The following is a 23,925-nucleotide window of genomic DNA, read 5'->3' as shown; positions in this document are numbered from 1 at the left end:
CTCCCTAAATTAAATCTCAGTTCCCTCATTTGTAAAACAGAAATAACAAATACTTAATAAATTATTTCATTTAACCTTCATAAAAATCCTTACGTAAATTGCCTAGCATTTTGGCTGGCACACAGTAAAACTCAATAAATGGTAGCAATTGTTATTTTTAGGGCACTAATGCCTAAAAATTGTTACTTAAAATAGGTAACTGAATACTCAGCAGTTAAAAAAAAAAGCTCCAAGAACTAACAATTTGCAAGTCTTATGAAAATCTTGGAGGAAATATTTTCATTAGATCATATAAAAATCAATGCAATGAGGTTGTTTATATAATGACCAGTTCCAGGGCTGAGAATGATGAAATCAGAGCATTATACTGAAGCATTTAGACTACCAATGTACCATGAAGGTTCAAATGCTTTACAACCAGTATGAAGAGTGTATGCAGGAAAAACAGAAGACATCTATTGTTGGGGCAAAACAATATGAGGATCTGAACACAAAATTGGTCAGGCTTTAGAGCTTCTAAGCATGAGACTGGTAAAATAGAGTTTGAAGTCTTGTGAGCTAGAATAACACTGGTAACTTTGGTATTTAAATATAGACAAAATCTACATATATTTTCTAATAATTCATATGACAATAATATATAATGCTACAAAGAAGCCTGTAATCAATGCCAAAGCAACAACAAATGTGGCACTATAGCAAGATTTTAAAAATTTCTGTGGGGCTTAATACCCAGGTGATGAGTTGATAGGTGCAGCAAACCACCATGGCACATGTTTACCTATGCAACAAACCTGCACATTCTGTACATGTATCCTGGAACTTAAATAAAATAAATAAAATAAAAAATAAAAATTTCTCTGTTGCCTGAAAGAACAAGGTAGTATTAAAGACAGTCAAATAATAGATGAGTTCTAATCCTTGTTCTTCCACTCCTTGACTATGTGACCTTAGGCAACTTATTTAACCTTTCTGTGCCTTAATTTCATCATCTGTAAAATAGGGCTAATAATAGTTCCTACCTTAAAGAACTGTTGTAACAATAAAATGAGTTAATGTATGTAAAGCACTTCAAACAGTACCTATCACATAGAAAATGCTCAGTAAGCATTAACTATTATCTTTACTATTACCATTATCATTATTATTACTAGATACTAAATTCACATAATTGTTTGATATATGTTAAGCAGGCTGAGGAAAAAAAACCCCAGCCCTGTCAACACAGTACCCTATGAAATACAGGTGCTGTGTTACTATTAAAAACATATTGATAAATCTGACAGCTGTGCCAGTAATCTGCTCTCAAGACCCTAACTAAAAATATTCAAGCTTACCTCAGTTCTGTTATGAATTACGCTTTTTATCAAATTTCAAATTCTCAATTTTCTTTGCATTGTCTGAATGGATACCCTAACACCACAACAGCATCCAGAGGAACACCACCCACACAAGTAACCACATTAAAATAACCAAATCAAAACGTTCTCTTAAATTGGGGGAGGAAAAAAAACAACATTCAATACCTCTTCAACACCAGAAAGTTTTGCTTTAAGTTCTCTAATAGTGGAGTCTCCTTTATATTTTCTTTCGGTTAAGTCTTTATTAGCCGCTTCTAACTCAGACAGTCTGTTTTGTAGCTGGTGGATGTTTTGTTGATGGAGGATTTCTAAATCTTTTTTCTGTTGTTCATGCTGCTGTTGATATTGAACCTGTGCCTATGATACAATAAAAATACAGTACCAAAATTCAAAGAAAAAAATCAGAAATACAAATACAGAAAGATTTGAACAAAAAAAATTGTAAATTCTTAGTTTTTCTTTTTCTTTTTTGTCTTAATTTTGTCATCTTTCTTTAGATCCCCGTTCTGAAAAGGGTCTATTTTCAATTATGAATTTCATGACGGAGAAAGCAAGGTCAACAAAAGCAAATTTACCACCATGATCTTGTTCATAATTTTTGCTTCTTCTAAATCCATACATGTTTAGGTGCAACAGTCTTCAAGTTAAGGGAAGATGCTATATAAGTTAAAAAAGCAAACTGCAAATACTGTATACAGGATGAACCTACTTGTGTATTAAAAAAAAAAGCAGATTTTTGCTTTAAACACCATCACAGTGTTTCAGTTTTTAATAATAAATATTCGTATATGCTTTATAATGGAAAAACACCTAAAATTGTAAAACGAGCAAGGTTGGTTCATTAGTCCAATCTTATAGTCATTTTTACCAACAATAAAATTTGAACATGGTTATAACTGTGAAATATTTAGTGCCTGTCTGAATCGTATCACAAACCTATCTTAGTAACTTTTGTTAACGAACACTATCAAATCCTAAATATCTTTTGAAAATAAAGCATATTTTTGTGGTTATCAAAGTTATACATGCTCTTACAGGCAAAAAGGAAACACAAATAACCCATAATCCCATCCAGAAAAATCACTCCTAATATTTAGGAGTACTCTCTTCCACTCATTTATATACTTATATTGACATCCACATAAACACACAATATACATATTAAATTTAATGAATGAATATCAAACTATTTATACAATTTAATCACACTTTTTAATCCCTTAGCATTTGCACCTTCTCACATCATTAAAAAATTCTTTGTAAAGTCTTTAATAGCTACACAACATTCCATCCATGGCTACTTCATAATTCATTTAACTTCTGCCCTATTACGGACATTTAGTTCCCAATTTTTCACAATTATAAATAAAATGATGATTTTTTTTGCACAGACATACATCTAAAATTCAGATTATTTCTTTATGATCAATTATAGAATAAAGAATATAAACAAATATAAAGCTTGATGCAAGTTCCAAAACTGTATCCCAGAGAAGTTATACCCATTCAAAAGTCTTAGCACTAGTACAGGGGAGTGTCTCTCTCATAAAATACCTTAGGAATTTTACATTACTACTTCAGGAATTTCCTCATTTTCAGAAAGCTGAAAAGGAGAGGAGAAGGAGCAAAAAGAGATAAAACAGGAAGCAGTCCATATAAAATTGAAAATGCCATCTTGGAAGAAAACATTGAAGAAGCAACCAAGAAGAAAAATCAGAGCAAATTGGTAAAGATGCTAACTGTAACTGTCTAAGAGGGTAATCAAAGACACTAAAGACAATAGAGGCCAAAAGCAGTGAAAATAAAGAACTGGTTTTTATTCCAGTGCTCATCAGAACCTTGGAGATTTTTGTTTAAAAAAAAAGTGTGAGAACTAGCATTATAAAGTTCACATTTTCTACTTTGTTCCCTTCTGAATCATTTCATTATTTTTAGAAAAAAATACATTAAAAATTTTCCATTCTGGAGGAAAAAAAATAATCGTTGGAAGGACAGTTTCAAAATAATAGAGTCCAACAGAAAAGGGAGAATTTGTAGAGGTGGAAGCAATATTTTTCAAATGAATATTCTACAGAGGCTTAAATCGGAAAAGCACACAGTAGTTTTGGAAGAATATTAGATGAGAAAAATGTTTTGGGAATGGAATAATAATGATATGAATGGGAAAACAAAAATTAATAAAAAATTCTATGAAGAAGTGATGAAATATAGAAGTCAGAATTAAGAAAATAATACAATAAATAGAAGGAAGATGGGTGATTCTACGTGTTGCTAGGACTTTCCTCACAGAAAAAAAGCTTCTACAAAGAAATTAGTGTATAAACAATTCAGATTACTCAGTATATTTTTTTAAATGGAGGTATAAAGAAAACATGAGAAATAAGTGTAAACATAAAGAGAAATAAAAAATGCAGGAATCAAATTTGCCCTATTAAAATGCCTTAAAGATAACACAGGTTTAATGTCCACTTGAATAGATAAGTGACAAATATAGATAATACAGCCATTATTCCCTATAACATTTGTAGAAACCATCAGTAATAATAGAAGGCAGTTTACCTGCCTCAGCAGATTTCTATATAGTCACAAAATTGGCCTAATTTGAGAAAGAGCACACTATGGCAGTGGTTATCAAAGTACGGTCCTCTGAACAGAATAATCGGTATCAGCTAAGAACCTATCAGGAAATCAAGTTCCTGGACTCCACCCCCAACTAACTGTATCAAAGACTCTGGGGATGAAGCCCAGCAATCTGCATTCTAATGCACCCTTCAAATGATTCTCACGCACACTAAAGTTTTACATTATCTATTAGCAGGAAGAGAAGTGTTGACCTGGTTTTAAAGTCCCGAAGGGCTGCCTAACAATCCTATCAGAAAGTGCAATATAGAAATACAAACAAATCCTTCAGTCACTCTGGAGTTTTAAACAAATGCCCTTATGAAGAAACTTTCAGATCTAACTTGTTTCCATGGACAATAGACAAGGAGTACTCCAAAATGAGGGAGGAATAGAGTGAGGTAGAGATTGAAAAACTACTTATTGAGTACTATGTTTACTATTTGGGTGATGAGTTCAACAGAAGCCCAAACTTCAGTATTAAGCAATATACCCAGTAACAAACTTGCACATGTACCCCTGAATCGAACAACAACGTCAAGAAGAACACAACTTGCTTGAAAATCAAGCCAAAAAAAGGCCGGGCCCGGTGGCTCACGCCTGTAATCCCAGCACCTTGGGAGGCTGAGGCGGGCGGATCACGAGGTCAGGAGATCGAGACGATCCTGGCTAACACGGTGAAACCCTGTCTCTACTAAAAAGACAAAAAAAGTACAAAAAAATCAGCCGGGCGTGGTGGCAGGTGCCTGTAGTCCCAGCTACTCAGGAGGCTGAGGCAGGAGAATGGCGTGAACCCGGGAGGCGGAGCTTTCAGTGAGTTGAGATCATGCCACTGCACTCCAGCCTGGGTGACAAGAGTGAGACTCGGTCTCAAAAAAAAAAAAAAGAAAATCAAGCCAAAAAAAAAAGAAAAGGTAGTAAACAGAAATTAACGAAATAGGGGGAGAAACAGTGTAGAACTAATTAATGAAACGAAAAACTAGTTCTTCGAAAACACTAAACAATAGAAAAACCATCTAGTCGCATTAAACAAAACAAATTAAGAACATAAGAGAAATAATATGGAGATTTTAAAAATCACAAGACAATATGCACGATATTGTACTAATATATTTAAACACACAGATAGCAGCCACATACAATGGCACACACCAGTAGTCCCTGCTACTCTAGAGGAGCTGAGGCAGGAGGATTGCCTAACCCTAGGAGTCTGAGTCCAGCCTGGGCAACATAGCAACACCTCATCTTCAAAAATAAAAAAAAATAATAAATTTTAAAAATAAAAACACATGGCTTTTTAAGAAAATATAAATTAGCAAAACTCAAGAAGAGAAAATTTAAACAGACCAATAATCATGGAGAAAACTGGAAAAGAAAAAGATAAATGCTTCAACTAGGTGAGTGATCCAAATGGTGTTAAAAGGCTAATTGTATCAGGCCCTCAAGGTACAGATTAATTCCCTGTTATTTCACTGTTTCAAAGAATAAAGAAAACTGAAAAATGTCCTTATTCATCTCATGAGGCTAGCATAATTCTAATATCATAGTCTATAACCCACATTTGCAATAAGCGAACTATGATGTGCAGGAAAAAGACAATCTCAGACCAATGTCACTTATGAATATAAATACAAACATCCTGGGCCAGGCACGGTGGTTCATGCCTGTAATCCCAGCACTTCAGGAGGCCAAGGCAGATGGATCATTTGAGGCCAGAAGATTGAGTCCAGCCTGACCAACATAGTGAGACTCCATCTCTAAAAAAAAAATAAATAAATAAAAATAAAATAAAAATAAAAATAAAAAAAATTATCTAGGCCTGGTGGTCTGTATCTGTGGTCCCAGCTACTCCAAAGACTGAGGTGGGAGGGTCACTTGAGCCCGGAAGGCGGAGGATGCAGTGAGCCGTGACCGCACCACTGCACTCCAGCCTGGGCAACAGAGCAAGACTCTGTCTCTAAAATTAAATAAATAAAAATACAAAAATCCCAAGTTAAATAATAGCAAATTGATACAATAGTTTATTAAAAATCGCTATGACTATTTAAGTATTATTCTATGAATGCAAAGATGATTCCACCTTTGGAAATCTATTGTTATAATTTACTACACTATTAAAGGGGAAAAATGATGTAATTATTTGGTTAGATCCCAAAACTCATTTTATCTGACTTAGCACTCTTTGAATTAAAATTCTTAGGTAGCAAGGAAGAGAAGAAAACCCTTTCTCTCAAATGCAAAGCAAATATCATATTTAACAGTGAGATATTTTAGTTATTTACCCAAAAAGACTGGAAAAAGATAAAAATTCCACTATTATTTTTCTGTGCAAGAAAAAAAAGGACACTAATCATAGGAAGAGAAAAAATTACTAATTTTTATAGTTTACATATCTACCTGGAAAACCTAAGAGAATCAATTCCAAAACTCTTAGAAACAGTATGTAAATTTAGTAAGGTGGCTGGATATGACATTAATATACACTACTGATAAACAATTATAAATTTAACCACAGTGGTACTGGTAGGGAGTGGATGGTCTCATTTATGCAGTAAAAATCTGTAAAGTCCCTAGCCAAAAATACTGTTTAACAAGACTGCAAAAGAAAAAAAGAACAGAGAAAAAGGGAGAGAGAGTAAATAAGTCTGTTTTCAACATATAAGACCTTAATAAATGAAGAGATACATCTCTCCACTGAATGAGAAAATGAGATCAGTTCTTAACAACAGTCCAAAGACAAGCCCAAGTACATAAAGAAATTTAGTATGTGATAAAGGTAGTACCAGGCACAGTGGCTCATGTTGGTAATCTCAGCACTTTGGGAAGCCAAGGAAGGAGGATCACTTGAGGCCAGGAGTTCAAGACCAGCGTGGGCAACATAGTGAAACCCCATCTCCACAAAAAAATTTTAAAATCAGCCGCTGTGGTGACACATGCCTGCAGTCCCAGCTACTTTGGAAGCAGAGGCAGAAGGATCGCTGGAGGTTGAGGCTGTAGTGAGCCATGATCGTGTCACTGCATTCCAGCCTGAGCAACAGAGCAAGACCCTACCTCTAAAAAATAAAAATGAAATAAAATAATAGAGGTAGTATTTTAAATCATTGGGGAACAATGACTGACTATATGTCAAAAAAATTCTACCTTATATTATACTCCACAAAATTATATTCCAAGTAGATTAAAAAGCTAAATATAACAAGAAAATTAAACAAATATTAGAATATAGGAGAATTTTTTCATAGTCCTCGGGTGGGAAACACTTTCCAAATGTGAAATGAAATCTTAAGCCACAAAGGCAATGACTGACAGATTTGATGACATTCAAATTAAAAAAACTATATATGGCAAAAGATGCTGGCAAATGACAGGCTGGGAGAAATGTTTATAATGTACATGATAGATAAGGTGTATATCCTTAATTTATACCAATAAAAAGTGAAAAGGCAAGCTATAGACAGTGAAAATATTCACAATGCATACATCTGACAAAGGACTCATGTCCAGAATATACAAATTCCTACAAATCTATAATAATATTAATAATAGGCAAATTAAACATGCTAACAACTTGAATAGGCACTTGAAAAGAGAATATTCAAGTGATAAATATGTATATGAAGAAGTGTTCATTATTATCAGATAGTATTACATACCCATAGAATGGCAATGTAAACCGGTATACCTACTTTGGGAAACTGGTAGTTTCTGCCAAAGCTAAACATATGCCTATATATACTACAACCTAGCCATTCCAATAATAGATAAATATCCAAGAAAAATGAGTGTAAGTACAAGAATGTTCATAGCAGTTTAACTAATAATAGCAAATACCAGAAACAACTCAAATGCCTACCAATAGGAAAATAAATTATGGCAGATTCATATAACAATAAAAGGAAACAATAGAAAATAGGTGAATTTCAGAAATATTATGCTGAGTGAAGAAAGCCATATGCAAACATATATGATTCCATTTACACAAAGTTCAAGAATTGGCAAAACTAATGAATGATGATGTAAGTCAGAAGTATGATAACCTCCTATGGACTATTGTTAGGACTAGGAAGCCATACAAGGGAACCTAGAGGGGTGGTCCAATTTCTTTATCTTAATTTGGGTGAAAGTTACACATTTAAAAAAATCATCAAGCTGTACTCTTAAGAGCAAGCATCTAGTAAAGTACATAAAAACAACAATAAAATGTAATATTAAAGAAGCTATAAGGCTGGGCACAGTGGCTCACGCCTGTAATCCTAGCACTTTGGGAGGCTGAGGAGGGCAGATCACCTAAGGTCAGGAGTTCGAGACCAGCCTGGCCAACATGGTGAAACCCCGTCTTCACTAAAAATACAAAAATTAGCCGGGCGTGGTGGCACATGTGTAATTCCAGCTACTTGGGAGGCTGAGGTAGGAGAATTGCTTAAATCTGGGAGGCAAAGGTTGCAATGAGCCAAATCATGCCATTGCACTCCAGCCTGGGCAACAAGAGTGAAATTCTGTTTCAAAAAAAAAAAAAAAAAAAAAAAAAAGCTATAGTACGAAAGGTAGAAAAGGAATTCATACTACAAAGCAGTAGAAAATAACAACCACAGCTGGGCGTGGTGGCTCATGCCTGTAATCCCAGCACTTTGGGAGGCCAAGGTGGGTGGATCACGAGGTCAGGAGTTCAAGACCAGCCTGACCAACAGGGTTAAACTCGTCTCTACTAAAAATACTAAAATCAGCCAGGCATGGTGGTGGCATGCGCCTGTAATTCCAATTACTTAGGAGGCTGAGGCAGGAGAATTGCTTGAACCCAGGAGACAGAGGTTGCAGTGAGCCGAGATAGTGCCACTGCACTCCAGTCTGAGCGACAGAGCGAGACTCCATCTAAAAATAAAAAATGAAAAAAAAACAACCACACAGAAAAAGGGATGAAAAGACAATAAAAAATAATCCACAGAAGAAATGAAATGATAAAAAGTTATATTAAAAGATGCTTATCTTCACAAAACATATAAGAAATATAAACTAAAACTAGTTCTACCTTAAGATCAGGTGGCAAATATTAAGAATTAAGAAGGTGGCAGGGCACAGTGAAAAAAAAAAAATAACAACCACACAGAAAAAGGGATGAAAAGAAAATAAAAAATAATCCATAGAAGAAATAAAAATGATAAAAAGTTGTATTAAAAGATGCTTATCTTCACAAAAAATACAAGAAATATAAAATAAAACTAGTACTACCTTAAGATCAGGTGGCATATATTAAGAATTAAGAACGTGGCAGGGCACAGTGGCTCATGCCTGTAATCCCAGCACTTTGGGAGGCCAAGGCAGATCACCTAAGGTTGGGAGTTCAAGACCAGCCTGACCGACATGGAGAAACCCCATCTCTACTAAAAATACAAAATTAGCTGGGCATGGTGGCACATGCCTGTAATCCCAGCTACTTGGGAGGCTGAGGCAGGAGAATTGCTTGAACCCGGGAGGCAGAGGTTACAGTGAGCCGAGATTGTGCCACCGCACTCCAGCCTGGGCAACAAAAGCAAAACTTCGTCTCAAAAAAAAAAAAAAAAAGAAGAATTAAGAAGGTTAAAAACAATGTCAAGAATATGGGGAAGTAAGTATCCTTATACACTACCTTATCTTTGGGATTCCATTTGGTTTAGTCTTTTTGGGTGGCAAATTTGCAGTATCCATCAATATTTTATACAGATATGTTGCAGTTTCACTTCTAGAGACTAAGAGTGCTTCTTGCAGTATTGCTTAAAATAACCAAAATTTCGAAGCATTTAAATGACCACCATTTAGGCAAGTAGTTAAATAATTTAAGTTAAACCCAAAAAATGAATACTCTGCAGTCACTAAAAAGGAATATCTTAACTGATACAGAATGGTATCACATTAAGCGAAGAAAAAGTTACAATCAATATATCCAATAAGACCCCATTAGTATAGAACAAAACCAAAAACCCATTATATGGGTACATATATAAACGACATAATTTACAGAGTTATAAGTTTATAAACAAATATTTATAAATTGCATATTATTTACATATACGTAGAGAAAAGTCTGAAAAAAATACATCAAAATGTTTATAGATTATCTCTAGGTAGTAAGACTTTGAAAGAGAGGATTTTTATTTTTATTTTATATACTTCTGTAACGTTTGGAAAATTTAAAGCAAGCATATATTACTTTTAAAATTAACAAAATGACCAACAGCAATAAAAGATATTTTTTCAGTTTCCTTTAATGTTCTTACCTGCAAGGCTTTTTCCTTTTCATTTGTCAGTTCCTGAGAATGCTTGTTTGTCAAGGCTGCTGTATGTGACGCCCATTCATTCCGTAACTTATCTAATTCTTGTTTTTTTTCTGCTAATGTCTACATTACAGTTTAACACAAAATATTAAGATAGGCTCCTTAATATGTAATACTTTTGATTAGAATATAGCAATATTTACAAGGATATTAAAGAAAACAAAATTATAGCTTTTCAGGACATGTTCAAAGCCTTTTCCTACACAAAATTTTTTAATTTTAGGAAATCAACATTAGAATAAGAACAATCTTAGACCCAAAACGGCCCACAGGTCAAGATTAACTATCTTTTAATTAAAGCTTTTAATTAAATCTGGCTCTTTACCACCCAATAAAGAGGGGTAAGGGGAAGCAAGTCGATTATAAGGAATAGTTCACTTACATATAAAACCCAGTAACATGGCCCTGTGGGCCACATTGTGCAGGGGTATTTTCTGCATGAGGCCATGCAGATTATCAGATACCAATATGGTTAGGATGTCTGTCCCCTCCAAGTCTCATGTTCAAATGTAATCCCCAACAGAGGAGGCAGGGCCTGTGGTAGGTGATTGGATCATGGGAATGGTTTAGTGCCATTCCCTTGGTGTTAAGCGAGTTCTCATTCAGTTAGTTCATATGAGATCTGGATGTTTAAAAGCATGTGGTACCTCCTTCCTCCCACCCTCACCATGTGACACTCCTGCTCCCCTTTGCCTTCAGCCATGACTGTAAAGTTCCTCAGGTCCCCACTAGAAGCCAAGCAGATGTTGGTGCCATGCTTGTACAGCCTACAGAACAATGAACCAATTAAATCTCTTTTCTTTATAAATTACCCAGTTTCAGATAGTTCTTTAAAGCAAAGCAAGAACAAGCTAAAACAGATACTCTGGCCTTCAATTTCATGAACTAGGGCAGAAATGTTGTAGCTATGACTGAAATGATGCTAAGCCTATCAGAGGAATTAATTCTAAACATAGCAAAGAAAGGGAAAGGTTTAAGAGCATAGGAACTGAAAAGCCATTTAGGCCAGAGGAATGAGGCGAACAAGTGGGGAGTGGAGAACTAATATATGACAGAAATATACATATCTTATTTAATGAAGACTCGAGGGAACATGTTATATATTGGGGATACAGAAATGTTTGTGTAAAATCAAGTATGTACAAGAGAAAGTATCAAATTAAGATAATTAAGTGGTAGTTGAAGGGTGGCAAAGAGGAATGGAAATTCAACGGAAGCATGCTTTGAAAGAAAATACATAAAAGCTTGGAACTGAGTCAAGGAAGCAATTCAGTGCCAATGTCTGCATGACTTACAAAGACAAAATGAAATTTGAATTACCTTCCGTGTAAAGTCCAGTTGCTTAGTAGCATCATCTAGTGATTGCATCAATGATAATTTTTCTTCCTATTCATAAAAATAATAAAATTACACAGTTTACAATGTAATCATCTATAGCCATGCTACTCAAAGTATAGCATCAGCATCATCCTGGAAGCCTGTTAGAAATGCAGATTCTTAGGCTCCATGTCAGATCTAAATCATTTTAACAAGATCCCCAGATAATTTAAAGTTTGACATGCACTGATCTATAGCATTTGACTAGAAAGACTCTAAAAACTCAAGCAGCATCCCTATGTTGTTTCCTTGTGCCATATAGCACTTTATAATTTTCAAGACATTTCCATATATCTTATCTCATTAAAGATGGGCTAGATAGGGTAGCTATTTCCATACATGTCTACCAGTTGATGAAACCATGACAGAAGAGTTTAAGTGACCTGTCCAAAGTTACACGATTGGTAAAAACCCTGAGACCTAAGCTTCTCAATTCCTGGTCCAGATCCATCCCGACTATACCTTGACTAAATAAAAAACAGTAAAATATATTCGTTATATTTCATAAAACTTTATTTAGAAAACAAAAACTTATGGCAATGTATCTCTTCAATAATTTATCAAAGACCATTGATACTTATTTTGTTAAAAGAATAACTTAAATTTAAATCTTACCTTGCTACATTTCAAACAGCCTGCGAGAAATTTCTTTATCTCCACATCATTTCCAGGTAAAAGTTTTAGTGAGAGGTGTGTAAGATGCTTAAAAGGATTTGTCTCTACCACATTTAAAAATGCAGGTGAGTTATCCAAAATAGCTGCTGGAGAAACTAACTGTAGCAAAAACCTTTGAAAAGAAAATGTTACATTATAACACACTTATGAGATAGTGAAAATCTCTCACTGAATCAGAAGCTTCTCTACTTAAGAAAGCTCAGGAAAGGGAGCACATTGAGGACTCCCAATGGTAAAAGATAAATTGGGCAAAAAAAAGAAAAGATTGACTGAAACACAGTGACTACATAAAAGTCCATGAGTTCATGAGAAACAAATGAGAGAAAAAGCAAAAACTAGAAACAAAAATTCACTGAGTGCCACAAAAGTAGACTACCAGCTCTTTACTCTAAAAATTGACAATTTAAATGCAAGAATTAAGCATTTATCCTTTATGAATTTTCTGAGTAATCAAATAGCCCTAATTGCTGAGGAAAAGTTCTTCTTTATAGAAGAATTATACTTAATATAGAAAAAATTATAGAGAAGCATCATTTTGTTCTTCCTAATGAAATAACTGATTCAACAACAATCGTCAACTGATAAAACCAATAAATAAAAGGTTGATGGTGAACTTTACAGTAAAAGAATCAGGCGTTAGCACCATACACACATACAATCTTAGTCTTCCCTTTTTCCAATATCATTATAAAACCAAATATTTGATGCTGCTAAATATTTCGGATGACTTTAGTGCCTCTGTCAAGACATGAAAATTAAGAAATATTTCTGATTTTAATCAAGATGCCTTAAAGTCTGAGATTTAATGGAGGCCTAACCCCAGTTCTAAAAATAAACAGGGATAGTCATAATAAATGGAAAAGATTTTGCCATCAACTTGTGTTTCAAAGAAGAGTCTGTCTTGAATTAAATTTAATAATGTAGCATTCTCATGCAACTTACCTTGGAATTTCTTTGGCATGTTCTTGAGTACATTGCTGAAGGAGATCTATAAATTTTTGTGGGAAAGCTAAGAAGTCTACCAGAAGACCTTGCTGGAATTTTAAACTATACAGAAGAAAGGAAAAGAAATTTTTTAAAAATTTTAATTAACTTTGTTTTGTTTTGGTGCCTTTTTTTTTTTGAGATAGAGGCTCACTCCATCACCCAGGCTGGAGTGCAGTGGTGCAATCTTGGCTCACTGCAACCTCTGCCTCCCAGGTTCAAGAGATTCTCCTTCCTCAGCCTCCCGAGTAGCTGGGATTACAGGCACATGCCACCATACCTGGCTAATTTTTGTATTTTTAGTTAAGACAGGGTTTCACCATGTTGGTCAGACTAGTCTCAAACTTCTGACCTCATGATCCGCCCTCTTCGGCCGCCCAAAGTGCTGGGATTACAGGCGTGAGCCACCGTGCCTGGCCAATTACTATCTTTAATTATAATTAGCATCCTGAAGGATTCTTTTTTTTAATTTACTAACGCTTGTTATAATCAAGAACTAAGCTAAGGAACTCTGATTTTTATAGAACATATTCAATGGGAAAAAAAATCAATAAATTCAGCAAAAGCTTCAAACTTCACAGGTGTTTTAAGCAGAATTCTAATAACCCACAAAATATTTATTTTCCAAAACACCCTAAGTAAAGATAGTACAAATAGCCCAATATTCCCAAAGTAACTAAATCTAATATGTAGGTATGTGTTTGAAAGAGAACAGTACCAATAAAACTTAGAAACTTATTTTTTCATTAAATATAAGATCAGAAAAAAATTTAGTTACCTTTGAAAATCTTCCTCAGATATAACAAGGTTATATAAAAAAAATGGATCCGTGTCATCAGTCAGACGAATAACTAAGTCCTAAAAGAAAGTTTGTTGTTTTTAAATGTTTTTACTAGATCTGGCTTTTTGAGTAATTTCTTCCTTCTCAGAAGTAAAGAAATCCAACAACATCAGTGTATCATAGTTATATTGCAGACAGCTTTGTTTTCTAGTGCTGCTGGTTTTTTATTAGTCTTTAGAGAGTTAGAATCTTAAATAGGGGTAGACATTCCGCTCTTTAAAAGCCACATGGAGGTCTGTAAAAGTTAAGCAAGTGCTAGGAGTTGAAAGTTTAGGAATATCCTCCTATCAGAGGCTTGGGGAAATTTAGACCCAGGCCTTGCTACACCATAACATGATGAAAATTTTCTTTACCACTGAACATACCACATTCAATTTTATTTTTAGTTTCCTTAAAGTTAACTGGTATGGCATTTCAAAAGTGGCAAATATATCAGCAGAACTGACAATAATCCACACTAGAAAAAAGAGCTTCTGTCTCTCAGAAGACCGGGGTATCAGGTAACACGTTGCCAGGCTTCTTCCAAAGAGCCTATTCTCTCCTAGGCCAGGTGGCCACTGATATGGAAGCCCAACTGTTTTCAGTCTCAAATGAAGTAAGTACCTTTCATAAAGATCACTTTCCAGGTAGCTACGTGTACATAGTGTGGGAGATCATCATAACAGCTAGAGCTCACAAAAAGTACACCAAAATTATGTACCAGAGAACAGTGGCGAAAGAAAAACAGCATTAGTTACAAGATGATGTAAAACTAATAAAGAACTGGGCATTAAGGTTAAGAATTCATTTGAAATAAAATCTCTACTCATGTCTACTGAGGAAATGCTAAGATCCTAGAAAAATCTAAACCACTTATGCACCAAGCTAGAAAATGAAGAGGTACAGCAGGCATAAGGAATAACATGTAAGAAGTATAATATATCATCTCTACTCTGGAAAATTAGTAATTTAGGCACCTGCTGTGCCTCAGAATGCCTTGTTCTTAAGCAGCTTCTATTTAAGTACTTCCTGAAATTCACCCAGGATGCTACTTAAAAAACCAAAGGTACTATTAATACTACTAGGTCCTTGAATGTGTTCAGGGAAAGCTATGGCACACAGAAAACAGATGCTATATTTCAGTGTTTTTTGACATGGGGTCTCGCTCTGTCGCCCAGTCTGGGTTGCAGTGGCACCCTCACAGCTCACTGCAGCCTCAACCTCCCAGTCTCAAGTGATCCTTCCACCTCAGCCTCTCAAGTAGATGGAACTACAGTAGTGTGCCACCACATTCAGCTAATTTGTGTATTTTTTTGTAGAGATGGGATTTCACCATGTTGCCTACACTGGTTTCAAACTCCTGGCTCAAGCAATCTGCCTATTTCAGCCTCCCAAAGTGCTGGGATTACAGGTGTGAGGCACTGCCCTTGGCACAGATGCTGTATTTCTTAGTTCTCTGTTCCAGTAGCCGCCAACCTTTTTGGCACTAGAAACCAGTTTTGTAGAAGACAATTTTTCCAAGAATTAGGGAGTGAAGGATGGTTTCAGGATGAAACTTCCACCTCAGATCAGCCATTAGATTCTCATAAGGAGCATACACCTGAGATCCCTTGCATGTACAGTTCACAATAGGGTTTGCACTCCTATGAGACTCTAATGCCACCACTGATCTGACAGGAGGTGGATCGTAGGAGGTTACACTCGCTTCCCTGCCTGCCACTCACCTCCTGCTGTGCAGCCTGGCTCCTAACAGGCCACAGACCGTACCAGTAAGTGGCCAGGGGGTTGGGGACCCCTCCTCTATTCTATATCCTTAGTTCTGTTAATGACTCACACTTTTGAAGGTTATATGAGACTGATACTCTAAATGCCTCTCTTCAAAACGTAAAGTAAAAGATTCACAAATATCTCCCTGCAGTACTTCGGTTTATTGTTTTTACATTTACACCATGAAATGCCAATTCTACAAGGCAGCAGTGTGTGTGTGTGTGTGTGTGTGTGTGTGTGTGTGTGTGTATATGACCAACAGCAATAAAATATATTTATATATATATGTTATTATATATATATAATATGCAACTTCTAAGTGCACTGGGCAAATCTAAGGAGAATGTCACCCCACCCCCCAATTTTTCACGTATGTTTTAGAAATATATGGTATAGGCCGGGCACAGTGGTTCAAGCCTGTAATCTCAGCACTTTGGGAGGCCAAGGTGGGCAGATCACAAGGTCAAGAGATCGAGACCATCCTGGCCAACATGGTGAAACCCCGTCTCTACTAAAAATACAAAAACTAGCTGGGCGTGGTGGTGCATGCCTGTAGTCCCAGCTATTTGGGAGGCTGAGGCAGGAGAATTGTTTGAACCCGGGAGGTGGGTGAGCCGAGATCGTGCCACTGCACTCCAGCCTGGTGACAGAGCAAGACTCCATCTCAAAAAAAAAAAAAAAAGAAATATATAGTATAATTATCCTTCAGTTGTTGTCTCAGTAGATTCCACCACCCTTGATTTCCAACAGTTGCAAAATAGCCTAAAATGTAAAAGCAAAATAAATGCAATAAAAGATGTCACATTCTTAAAGAACAAAACTAATTATCTACAATGTACCGAAATGATATTTCAAAAAAGAACTAAATACCAACCTTTCTGTGAACTGGATTAGAAACTGATTGTAGTTCAATGCTCATTCTTATACTTACTCTCCTGTATGAAAAGACATACCCAACCATCAGAAACATTCACACGAAATGAGTTATCACTATCATTTGTATTAACTAAAGTTTTCAGTCTTAAGTGACAAGACTTTCCACAGGTGTTCTCTAACTTATGAACAGAAGTTTGAAAAGCACACTGGATTTGAAGCTTAATTTCTTCTTGTTCCACTAGTGAGTAATCTAGCAGTGTTTAACCTAAAACTAAATTTTTCTCACCTGTAAAATGGGGATATCGTGAGGATTAAATGAAATAAACACTGTGGAGTGCCTAGCACTAGCCTGATATATGACTTTGCGGCCCTGATTGTAAAATAACATCTATTGAAAGACAAACCATAAATTTAGTAACTTTTCAACTGTAAAATGGGGATGTTTTGAGGATTAAATGAGGTAAGAACCTCATATACCCTTACTGCCCTGATTCTAAAATAACATCTAGAAAGACAAACCACCAATTTAGTAACAACTTTTCACATTAAAAAATTACCATGTCATGCAATCAAACTGATTAATGAGAGACTGTGCATTTTAAAAACTTAGTATGTGGCCCGTCGCAGTGGCTCACACCTGTAATCCTGGCACTTTGGGTGGCTGAAGCAGGCAGATCACTTGAGGTCAAGAGTTGGAGACCAGCCTGTTAACACGACAAAACCTCATCTCTACAAATAATACAAAAACAAGCCAGGCGTGGTGGCACCCACCTGTAGTCCCAGCTATTTGGGAGGCTGAGGTGGGAGAAATGCTGGAACCTGGTAGGCAGAGGCTGCAGTGAGCCAATACACACTGCACACCAGCCTGGGCAACAGAGACCCTGTCTCAAAAAATAAAATAAAATAAAATAAAATAAAAACTTAATATGTGAAGCAATATTAGAATGCTTTGAATGTTTAAAATCAAGGAAATAACATATTCCCTACATTTATTCATACAAAAACGTATTTTCACATCCACGAATTAAATCTGCTTAATATATTCTTTATGTAATAAAACCACAGAAGTACTATCAACAAGTTTATTACACCTATTTTATCCTTGAGTAAAGTAACTTTAAGCCCTGAGAGGGAGAGACCACAGTGTTCCACATCCTATGCTGTATCTTAGAGAATCCAGAATTGGACAGAGGTATATAAATGAAAGTGCTCATAAACATTAATCAAATAGAGCACAAATGCTTATATAATTCAGAAAATAAAGGGAGAAATTAGTAAAAAATACCTATGCACAAGTACTTCTCAAACTATTCTGCCAGAATTAAATAACAATGGCCTTTCTTTGATGTGCAGGTAGAAAAAAGTAAACTAACAAATAGAATTTGTTCAATTTTAAGTTTTTCTTCTAAGGACTTCTTTTAAACCTTTTCCACACTATTGCTTATCTACTACACAAGTAAAAAGTATAAACAGCAATTGAGTACTGATAGAAAAACTTGGAAACAGTTGATCAAGGCTAGATTCAATTGTTTAGATTTTTTAATGCTGACTTGTAATTTTATATGGGTTTAAAGTTAAGTTTCTTGTTGAACATATGATTGGATGCTAAATCTCCGTTTGTACAATAAGGTTAAATGTTACCTCATAACTTGTATCTGTTTTCTGAAAAGGAACAAGAAGCACTGGTTTACACCAGAGAGAGGAAGAATTATTTTCAAAACAAGAGAATACACTGTTGCTATTTTTCTAGTATCTAAAGCAACATATGTGAAACAGATTAGAGTGTTACTCTAATTCCATTTAAGCTTTCCTGAGCTGGGCACAGTGCCTCCCACCTGTAGTGCTGGCTACTTCAGAGGCTGAGGCAGGAGGATAGCTTGAGCCCAGGGGTTCAAGTCCAGTCTGGGCAACACAGCAAGATTAAGCTTTCTTGGTGGGGTGGGGGAGGGGGGGGACTCAGTTTCCGAACTTGTAAGATAAGTGGATTCAACTAGAAGATTTGTGAAAACCTTTTTAGCTCTACATCATTATGTTTGGTTTTCATCTTCTGAAGTTTTCTCTAGTATAAATGCCATAGTGGTATGATACTGCAGTTGGTATTTAACTTTTTATGGTGCTTTACAGTTTTATTTATTTTTATTTTAATTATTTATTTATTTATTTATTTTTGAGACAGAGTCTTGCTCTGTCACCCAGTCTGGAGTGCAATGGTGCGATCTCGGCTCACTGCAACCTCCACCTCCCAGGTTCAAACGATTCTCCTGCCTCAGTCTCCTGAGTAGCTGAGTTTACAGGGGCACAACACCACACCTGGCTAATTTTCGTATTTTTAGTAGAGATGGGGTTTCACCATGTTGGCCAGACTGGTCTCAAACTCCTGACCTCAAGTGATCTGCCCACCTCAGCCTCCCAAAGTGATAGCAGTACAGGCGTGGGCCACTGCACCTAGACGGTGTTTTACAGTTTTAAAAGTCCTGTCATACTTCATATATTTGCAAAAAGTACAAGAAGAATTCACTTATCAAAGTGTTCTTTACATAATCCTGGAAGAGTTATATTACTATGACAATTTACCAATCATATTAATGATATTGTTGCATATATTCCAAATGCCTATATACATTAGATGTTGAAAGAAAAAACGGAAGGCCTGTAAGTTAAACGAATTCCCCATGCTTAGTTAAAAAACATCCCTAGAAATATGCTGTAGAAAAATACAAGCTTTCAGAGGATATGCTAACTAAAATCACAAATCTTATTTTTTCCCTTATAATGGTTAATGTCATAAGAGCAATATAAAACAATAAAAACTCAATAAAATGTTATTTCTCATCTCAATAGATGTCGTACTCAATAGATGTCTAATACTAATGACATTAGATTTAGTTATGAGTTCTTTTAAATAAAAAGTATTCTAAACATCAGGCTTGCTTTAGCACAACTGGATTCTAGGCCATCTCTGACACCCAGTAGCTGTGCTCTTAAACTATCAATCAAACAAATAAAAGGTACTTTAAGCCAGGTATTGTGCCAGGTGCTAGGGATACAAACAGAAATAAACATGGTCCAGGGGCCTGGCGCAGTGGCTCACATCTGTAATCCCAGCACTTTGGGAGGCTGAGGTGGGAGGATCACCTGAGGCCAAGAGTTCAAGACCAGCATGGGCAACATAGAAAAATCCTATCTCTACAAAAAATTTATAAAATGAGCCAGGCATGGTGGTGCATGCCTGTAGTCTCAGGTACTCTGGAAGCTGAAGCAGGAGAGCTTAAGACCAAGAGTTTGAGATTACAGTTAGCCATGATTATGACACAACACTCTAGCCTGGGCAACAGAGTGACAGCCTCTTTCTAAAAAAAAAAAAGAAAAATAATTTTTGAACATAGGATGACACAAACAAAACAAAACAAAAAAAACCATGGTCTCTGTCCTCAAATTGAGATGAGATTAATGACTTTTTGCTAGATTTGCTTCTGATTGCATTTTAGGGCTCCATGAGAGGGGAGGGAAGGGTTACCAACACTACTGAGTACCTGCCAGGTATTCTACATATATCATCTTATTTAACAATAATCTTGATAAGTAAATATTATTTATTTTACAAAAGAAGAACTTAAGGCCCAAATAATGGTTTAAGGTCACATTACAGAGCCCAAATGAAAACTCAGATCTTTCACCTACACCACACTATCTAATAACTGAATAATGGCAATTCATTTCAACTTAGGCAACTTTGAAGGGTCCTTATAGTGAAAGGATTTAAGACACACCTGAAAGTTATGAAAGAAAAAAGCATTTGAGGCACAAGGAACAGCAGGGGTAATAGTATAGAATGAGTATCAGGTACATTCAGAAGGTAACAAGAATGCTTGTATGACTTTTATATTGGAGAGATAAGCTTAGGAAACAAAACTGAAAAGGCAGATTAGTGTCAAATCATGGGCTCCAAAATTTTGCATAATTTTCCACCAGATGAAGTTCCCTGATCATTACCACTGTCCTCAACTGAATTTCCTTCTTCTCTGACTTTAGTGTACTTATATTACTTTATGCATTTGTCACACATTAATACCTAAAATTTAGTGAACATTTATTATGCTCTAGTCACTGTTGTAAGCAGTTCATATGTAATAATTCATTCCATTCTCATAATACCATGAAGTAGGTACTGTTATTACCATCAACTTAAAGATGAGACACAGAGAAGGAAATTGTACAAGATCTGTCAGTAAGTGGCAGAACTGGGACTTAAACCCAGGCAATCTGGCTCCAGAGCCTGAACTCCTAATCTGTGCTATGGTGCCTGTCCAAGGAAAATCTTATTTCCCCTATTAAAATGTGAGTTCCTTGAGGGACAGAATGAAAAGAGGTTTTTGTTGGCTTTTGTTGTTGTTGGGGACGGGGAGGGGGGTGCGTACTTACATCCTCCACACTTAGGACAGTTCCTGAGACACAGCAGACATTTGCCAGTATTTGTTGAGCTGAACTGGCCTCAAATACTCAACCAAGGCGTCTGGGCTGGGCGTGGTGGCTCACGCCTATAATCCCCGCATTTTGGGAGGCTGGGGTGAGAGGATCACTTGAGCCCAGGTGTTCAAGACCAGCCTGGGCAATACAGGGAGACCCCGTCTCTTTTAAATTAAATTAACAACAAAAAAAAGCCAGGCGTGGTGGTATGCGCCTGTAATTGCAGCTACTCAGGAGGCTAAGGTGAGGGGAACCCTTGGGCCCAGGAGGTCAAGGCTGCAGTGAGCTGTAATCGTGCTACAATACTCCAGTCTGGGCAACAGAGCGAGACTCTGTCTAGAAAAAAAAAAAAAAAAAAGAGAGAAAGAGAAAGAGTCTGGGTTGTTCTTCCTATAGGTCAAGGATCACCAAATTATTCTGTAAAGGGCCAGATAGCAAATATTTTAGGCTTTGCGGGCCATAAGGTCTCTGTCACAATTACTCATCTCTGCCCTTCCTGTGCAAAAGCAGCTACGATATGTAAACAAATGAGCATGGCTGTGTTCCAAGAAAAGTTTATTTACGAAAACAGTGAGCCATCTGGCCCATGTGCTCCAGTTTGCTGACCCCTATTATACAGATAATAGGAATATATTAAAGGTTTCTAAGCAGAGAAATTGAGTTTTTAGATTAACTGTGATGGCAATGTAACCAGAAAGAGACCATCTAGGAGTTTCCATACTGAAACCAAAGTCATGGCCTCCTTTATCTTTCTATAATCATTCTAAAACAGTGTTGTCCAATGGAGATACAATGTAAGCCACAAATGTGAGCCAGGTATGTAATTTTAATTTTTTTCTTTTTCTTTTTTTTTTTTTCAGAGACAGGATCTCGCTCTATCACCCAGGCTGGAGTACAGTGGCGCAATCATAGCTCACTGTAACCTCAAGCTTAGGCTCAAGCAATCCTCCTGTCTTGGCCTCCTAAAGTGCTGGGACTACAGGTGTGAGCCACCATACCTAGCCTACTTTTAAATTTTCTAGAAGTCACATTTTAAAAAGACTTTTAAAAGCAGGTGAAATTAATTTTAATAATACATTGTATTTAACCCAATATACCCAAAAATATTGCCATTTAACACATAATATAAAAATTGACATATTTTACATTCTTTTTTCATAGTAAGTCTTAAAAATCCAACGTGCATTTTCATATGTAAAGCACAACAATTCAGATAAGCCCCATTTCAAATGTCTAATAACCACATGTGGCTAGTGGCTACCATACTGGACAGCATTAAAAGAATGATCAACTAAACCTACAGATCTCCATATGCAGCTGCTGGTTTTGGGAGCATCTCCTTGACCGGCTTGCCATTGATTTTTGACCGAATTCTGAACTATATATACTACAGTTTGACATTACTGGCAACTCAATAAGGCAATGTCTTCATTTTTTATGTTACATTTGTACACCACTTAGTTTTCACATACGATTTCACACCTGATCCTCATTACAAACACGTGAATACGCAAAAGATTTCACACCTGATCCTCATTACAAACACGTGAATACGCATGTTATATCAGTTTTACAAACGAGGAAAGAACGTTCAGAGAAAAAAAGAGACAACCATTGAGTGTTAGAACTGGGAAAAAAAAAGTAAGTCTCCTGACCTCTGGTCAAATCTATTTACGCCCCAATAATACCACCTCCTTAATCAAAGTTGCACTTCTCTGTGCGACTGGTCTTTATTTCCTCCAGTGATTGTAAACTCCATGAAGAAAAGGACTGTTTTTCCTGACCACTGTATTCCCAGTGCCCAGTAAGGTGTTTTACAAGGAGGCAATATTTATTGAATGAATTAATGACGTTTCTGCTTTTCTCATTTTTAGTCGGTTAAATGTAATTTACTTTTTTAAAGCAACTGATGTGAAGAGCCAAAGTACGCCACCAAATTGGTAGGTTTTTAAAAGTTGAACTTTACTGCCAACATACTTCAAAAGAGAACGAGGGGGAAAGGCTCGGAGCCAAGGCCTGAGTTCTAGTCCTGACCCTGCCATGAACTGGCTGTGAGCCCTCACGTAAATTTTTTTAACTTCTCTGGGCCAGAGTTCTTATCTGTCAAAAGGGAAGAGTAGGGCTATAATCTTCATGATTCCGTTCATAGGTAGGGTTTTTGACATTAACTTGATGTGAGCCGGCTTCCTAACTTCTCACACCCTTCCTCCAGTCCCCTCTGCAACGGCCGACTTGGTGAGAGAGGTAACCACCGGGCCCTCTGGGTTCCCTATCCGCTTCCTAGAGGGGCCGACTCGACACCTAGGTGCAAGGTGGATCCCACGGGCCAGAACCGCCATCTTTCCCCATTGGCCTGACCCCAACCGCCACCCGCGGGCACTGGATGACGCGGACCTTACCTCTCCTCACAGTCTTTGCATTTCACCTGCAACGGGACTAGTTGGTGGAACAGAACTTGGCTCATGTTGGCTCGCTGCCCCGGCTGGTGTGCAGAAAAGCCCAACAGGCCCGGCCCTCGGAATTAGCCTGAGACCTCCGGGTCCTGATAAAGTTTGAGTTTGGCGCTCGGCTTCTGCGGAGGAGGCGGGGAGGGAGAAACGAGGGGAAGGCGTAAGAGACTTGGCCCTCGCCAGCCACCATCGGATTCTTCCGGTTCTGCGGAGGATAAAGG

The 23,925-nt window shown here is 36.7% G+C and overlaps 1 protein-coding gene across 9 annotated transcripts in view; it reads right to left on the bottom strand.

The window, feature by feature from the left end:
• The window catches only part of SASS6 (SAS-6 centriolar assembly protein), a 49,118-nt gene extending 25,205 nt beyond the window's left edge, over positions 1 to 23,913 (bottom strand). The window contains exons 1-9 of one of the 9 annotated variants that reach the window (XM_054668103.2): positions 23,654 to 23,817; positions 17,559 to 17,668; positions 16,786 to 16,846; positions 14,103 to 14,182; positions 13,283 to 13,387; positions 12,281 to 12,452; positions 11,609 to 11,674; positions 10,232 to 10,351; positions 1,527 to 1,718 (exon numbers count right to left, since the gene is read on the bottom strand). In XM_054668103.2, coding sequence (XP_054524078.1) covers positions 1,527 to 1,718; positions 10,232 to 10,351; positions 11,609 to 11,674; positions 12,281 to 12,452; positions 13,283 to 13,387; positions 14,103 to 14,182; positions 16,786 to 16,830 — 780 coding nt within the window. In that variant the 5' untranslated portion in view covers positions 16,831 to 16,846; positions 17,559 to 17,668; positions 23,654 to 23,817. Of the gene's footprint in view, positions 1 to 1,526; positions 1,719 to 10,231; positions 10,352 to 11,608; positions 11,675 to 12,280; positions 12,453 to 13,282; positions 13,388 to 14,102; positions 14,183 to 14,768; positions 14,853 to 16,785; positions 16,847 to 17,558; positions 17,669 to 23,653 lie in introns of those variants that run through there. The other 8 variants (XR_010159283.1, XM_513588.7, XM_063816422.1 and 5 more) reach the window with 8 other exon arrangements.
• Between the last annotated feature and the right edge of the window lie 12 nt (positions 23,914 to 23,925).

This window comes from Pan troglodytes, chromosome 1, assembly GCF_028858775.2.
Source record: "Pan troglodytes isolate AG18354 chromosome 1, NHGRI_mPanTro3-v2.0_pri, whole genome shotgun sequence".
Taxonomy (NCBI): Eukaryota; Metazoa; Chordata; class Mammalia; order Primates; family Hominidae; genus Pan; species Pan troglodytes.
This window is presented reverse-complemented; position numbering and strand designations above follow the sequence as displayed.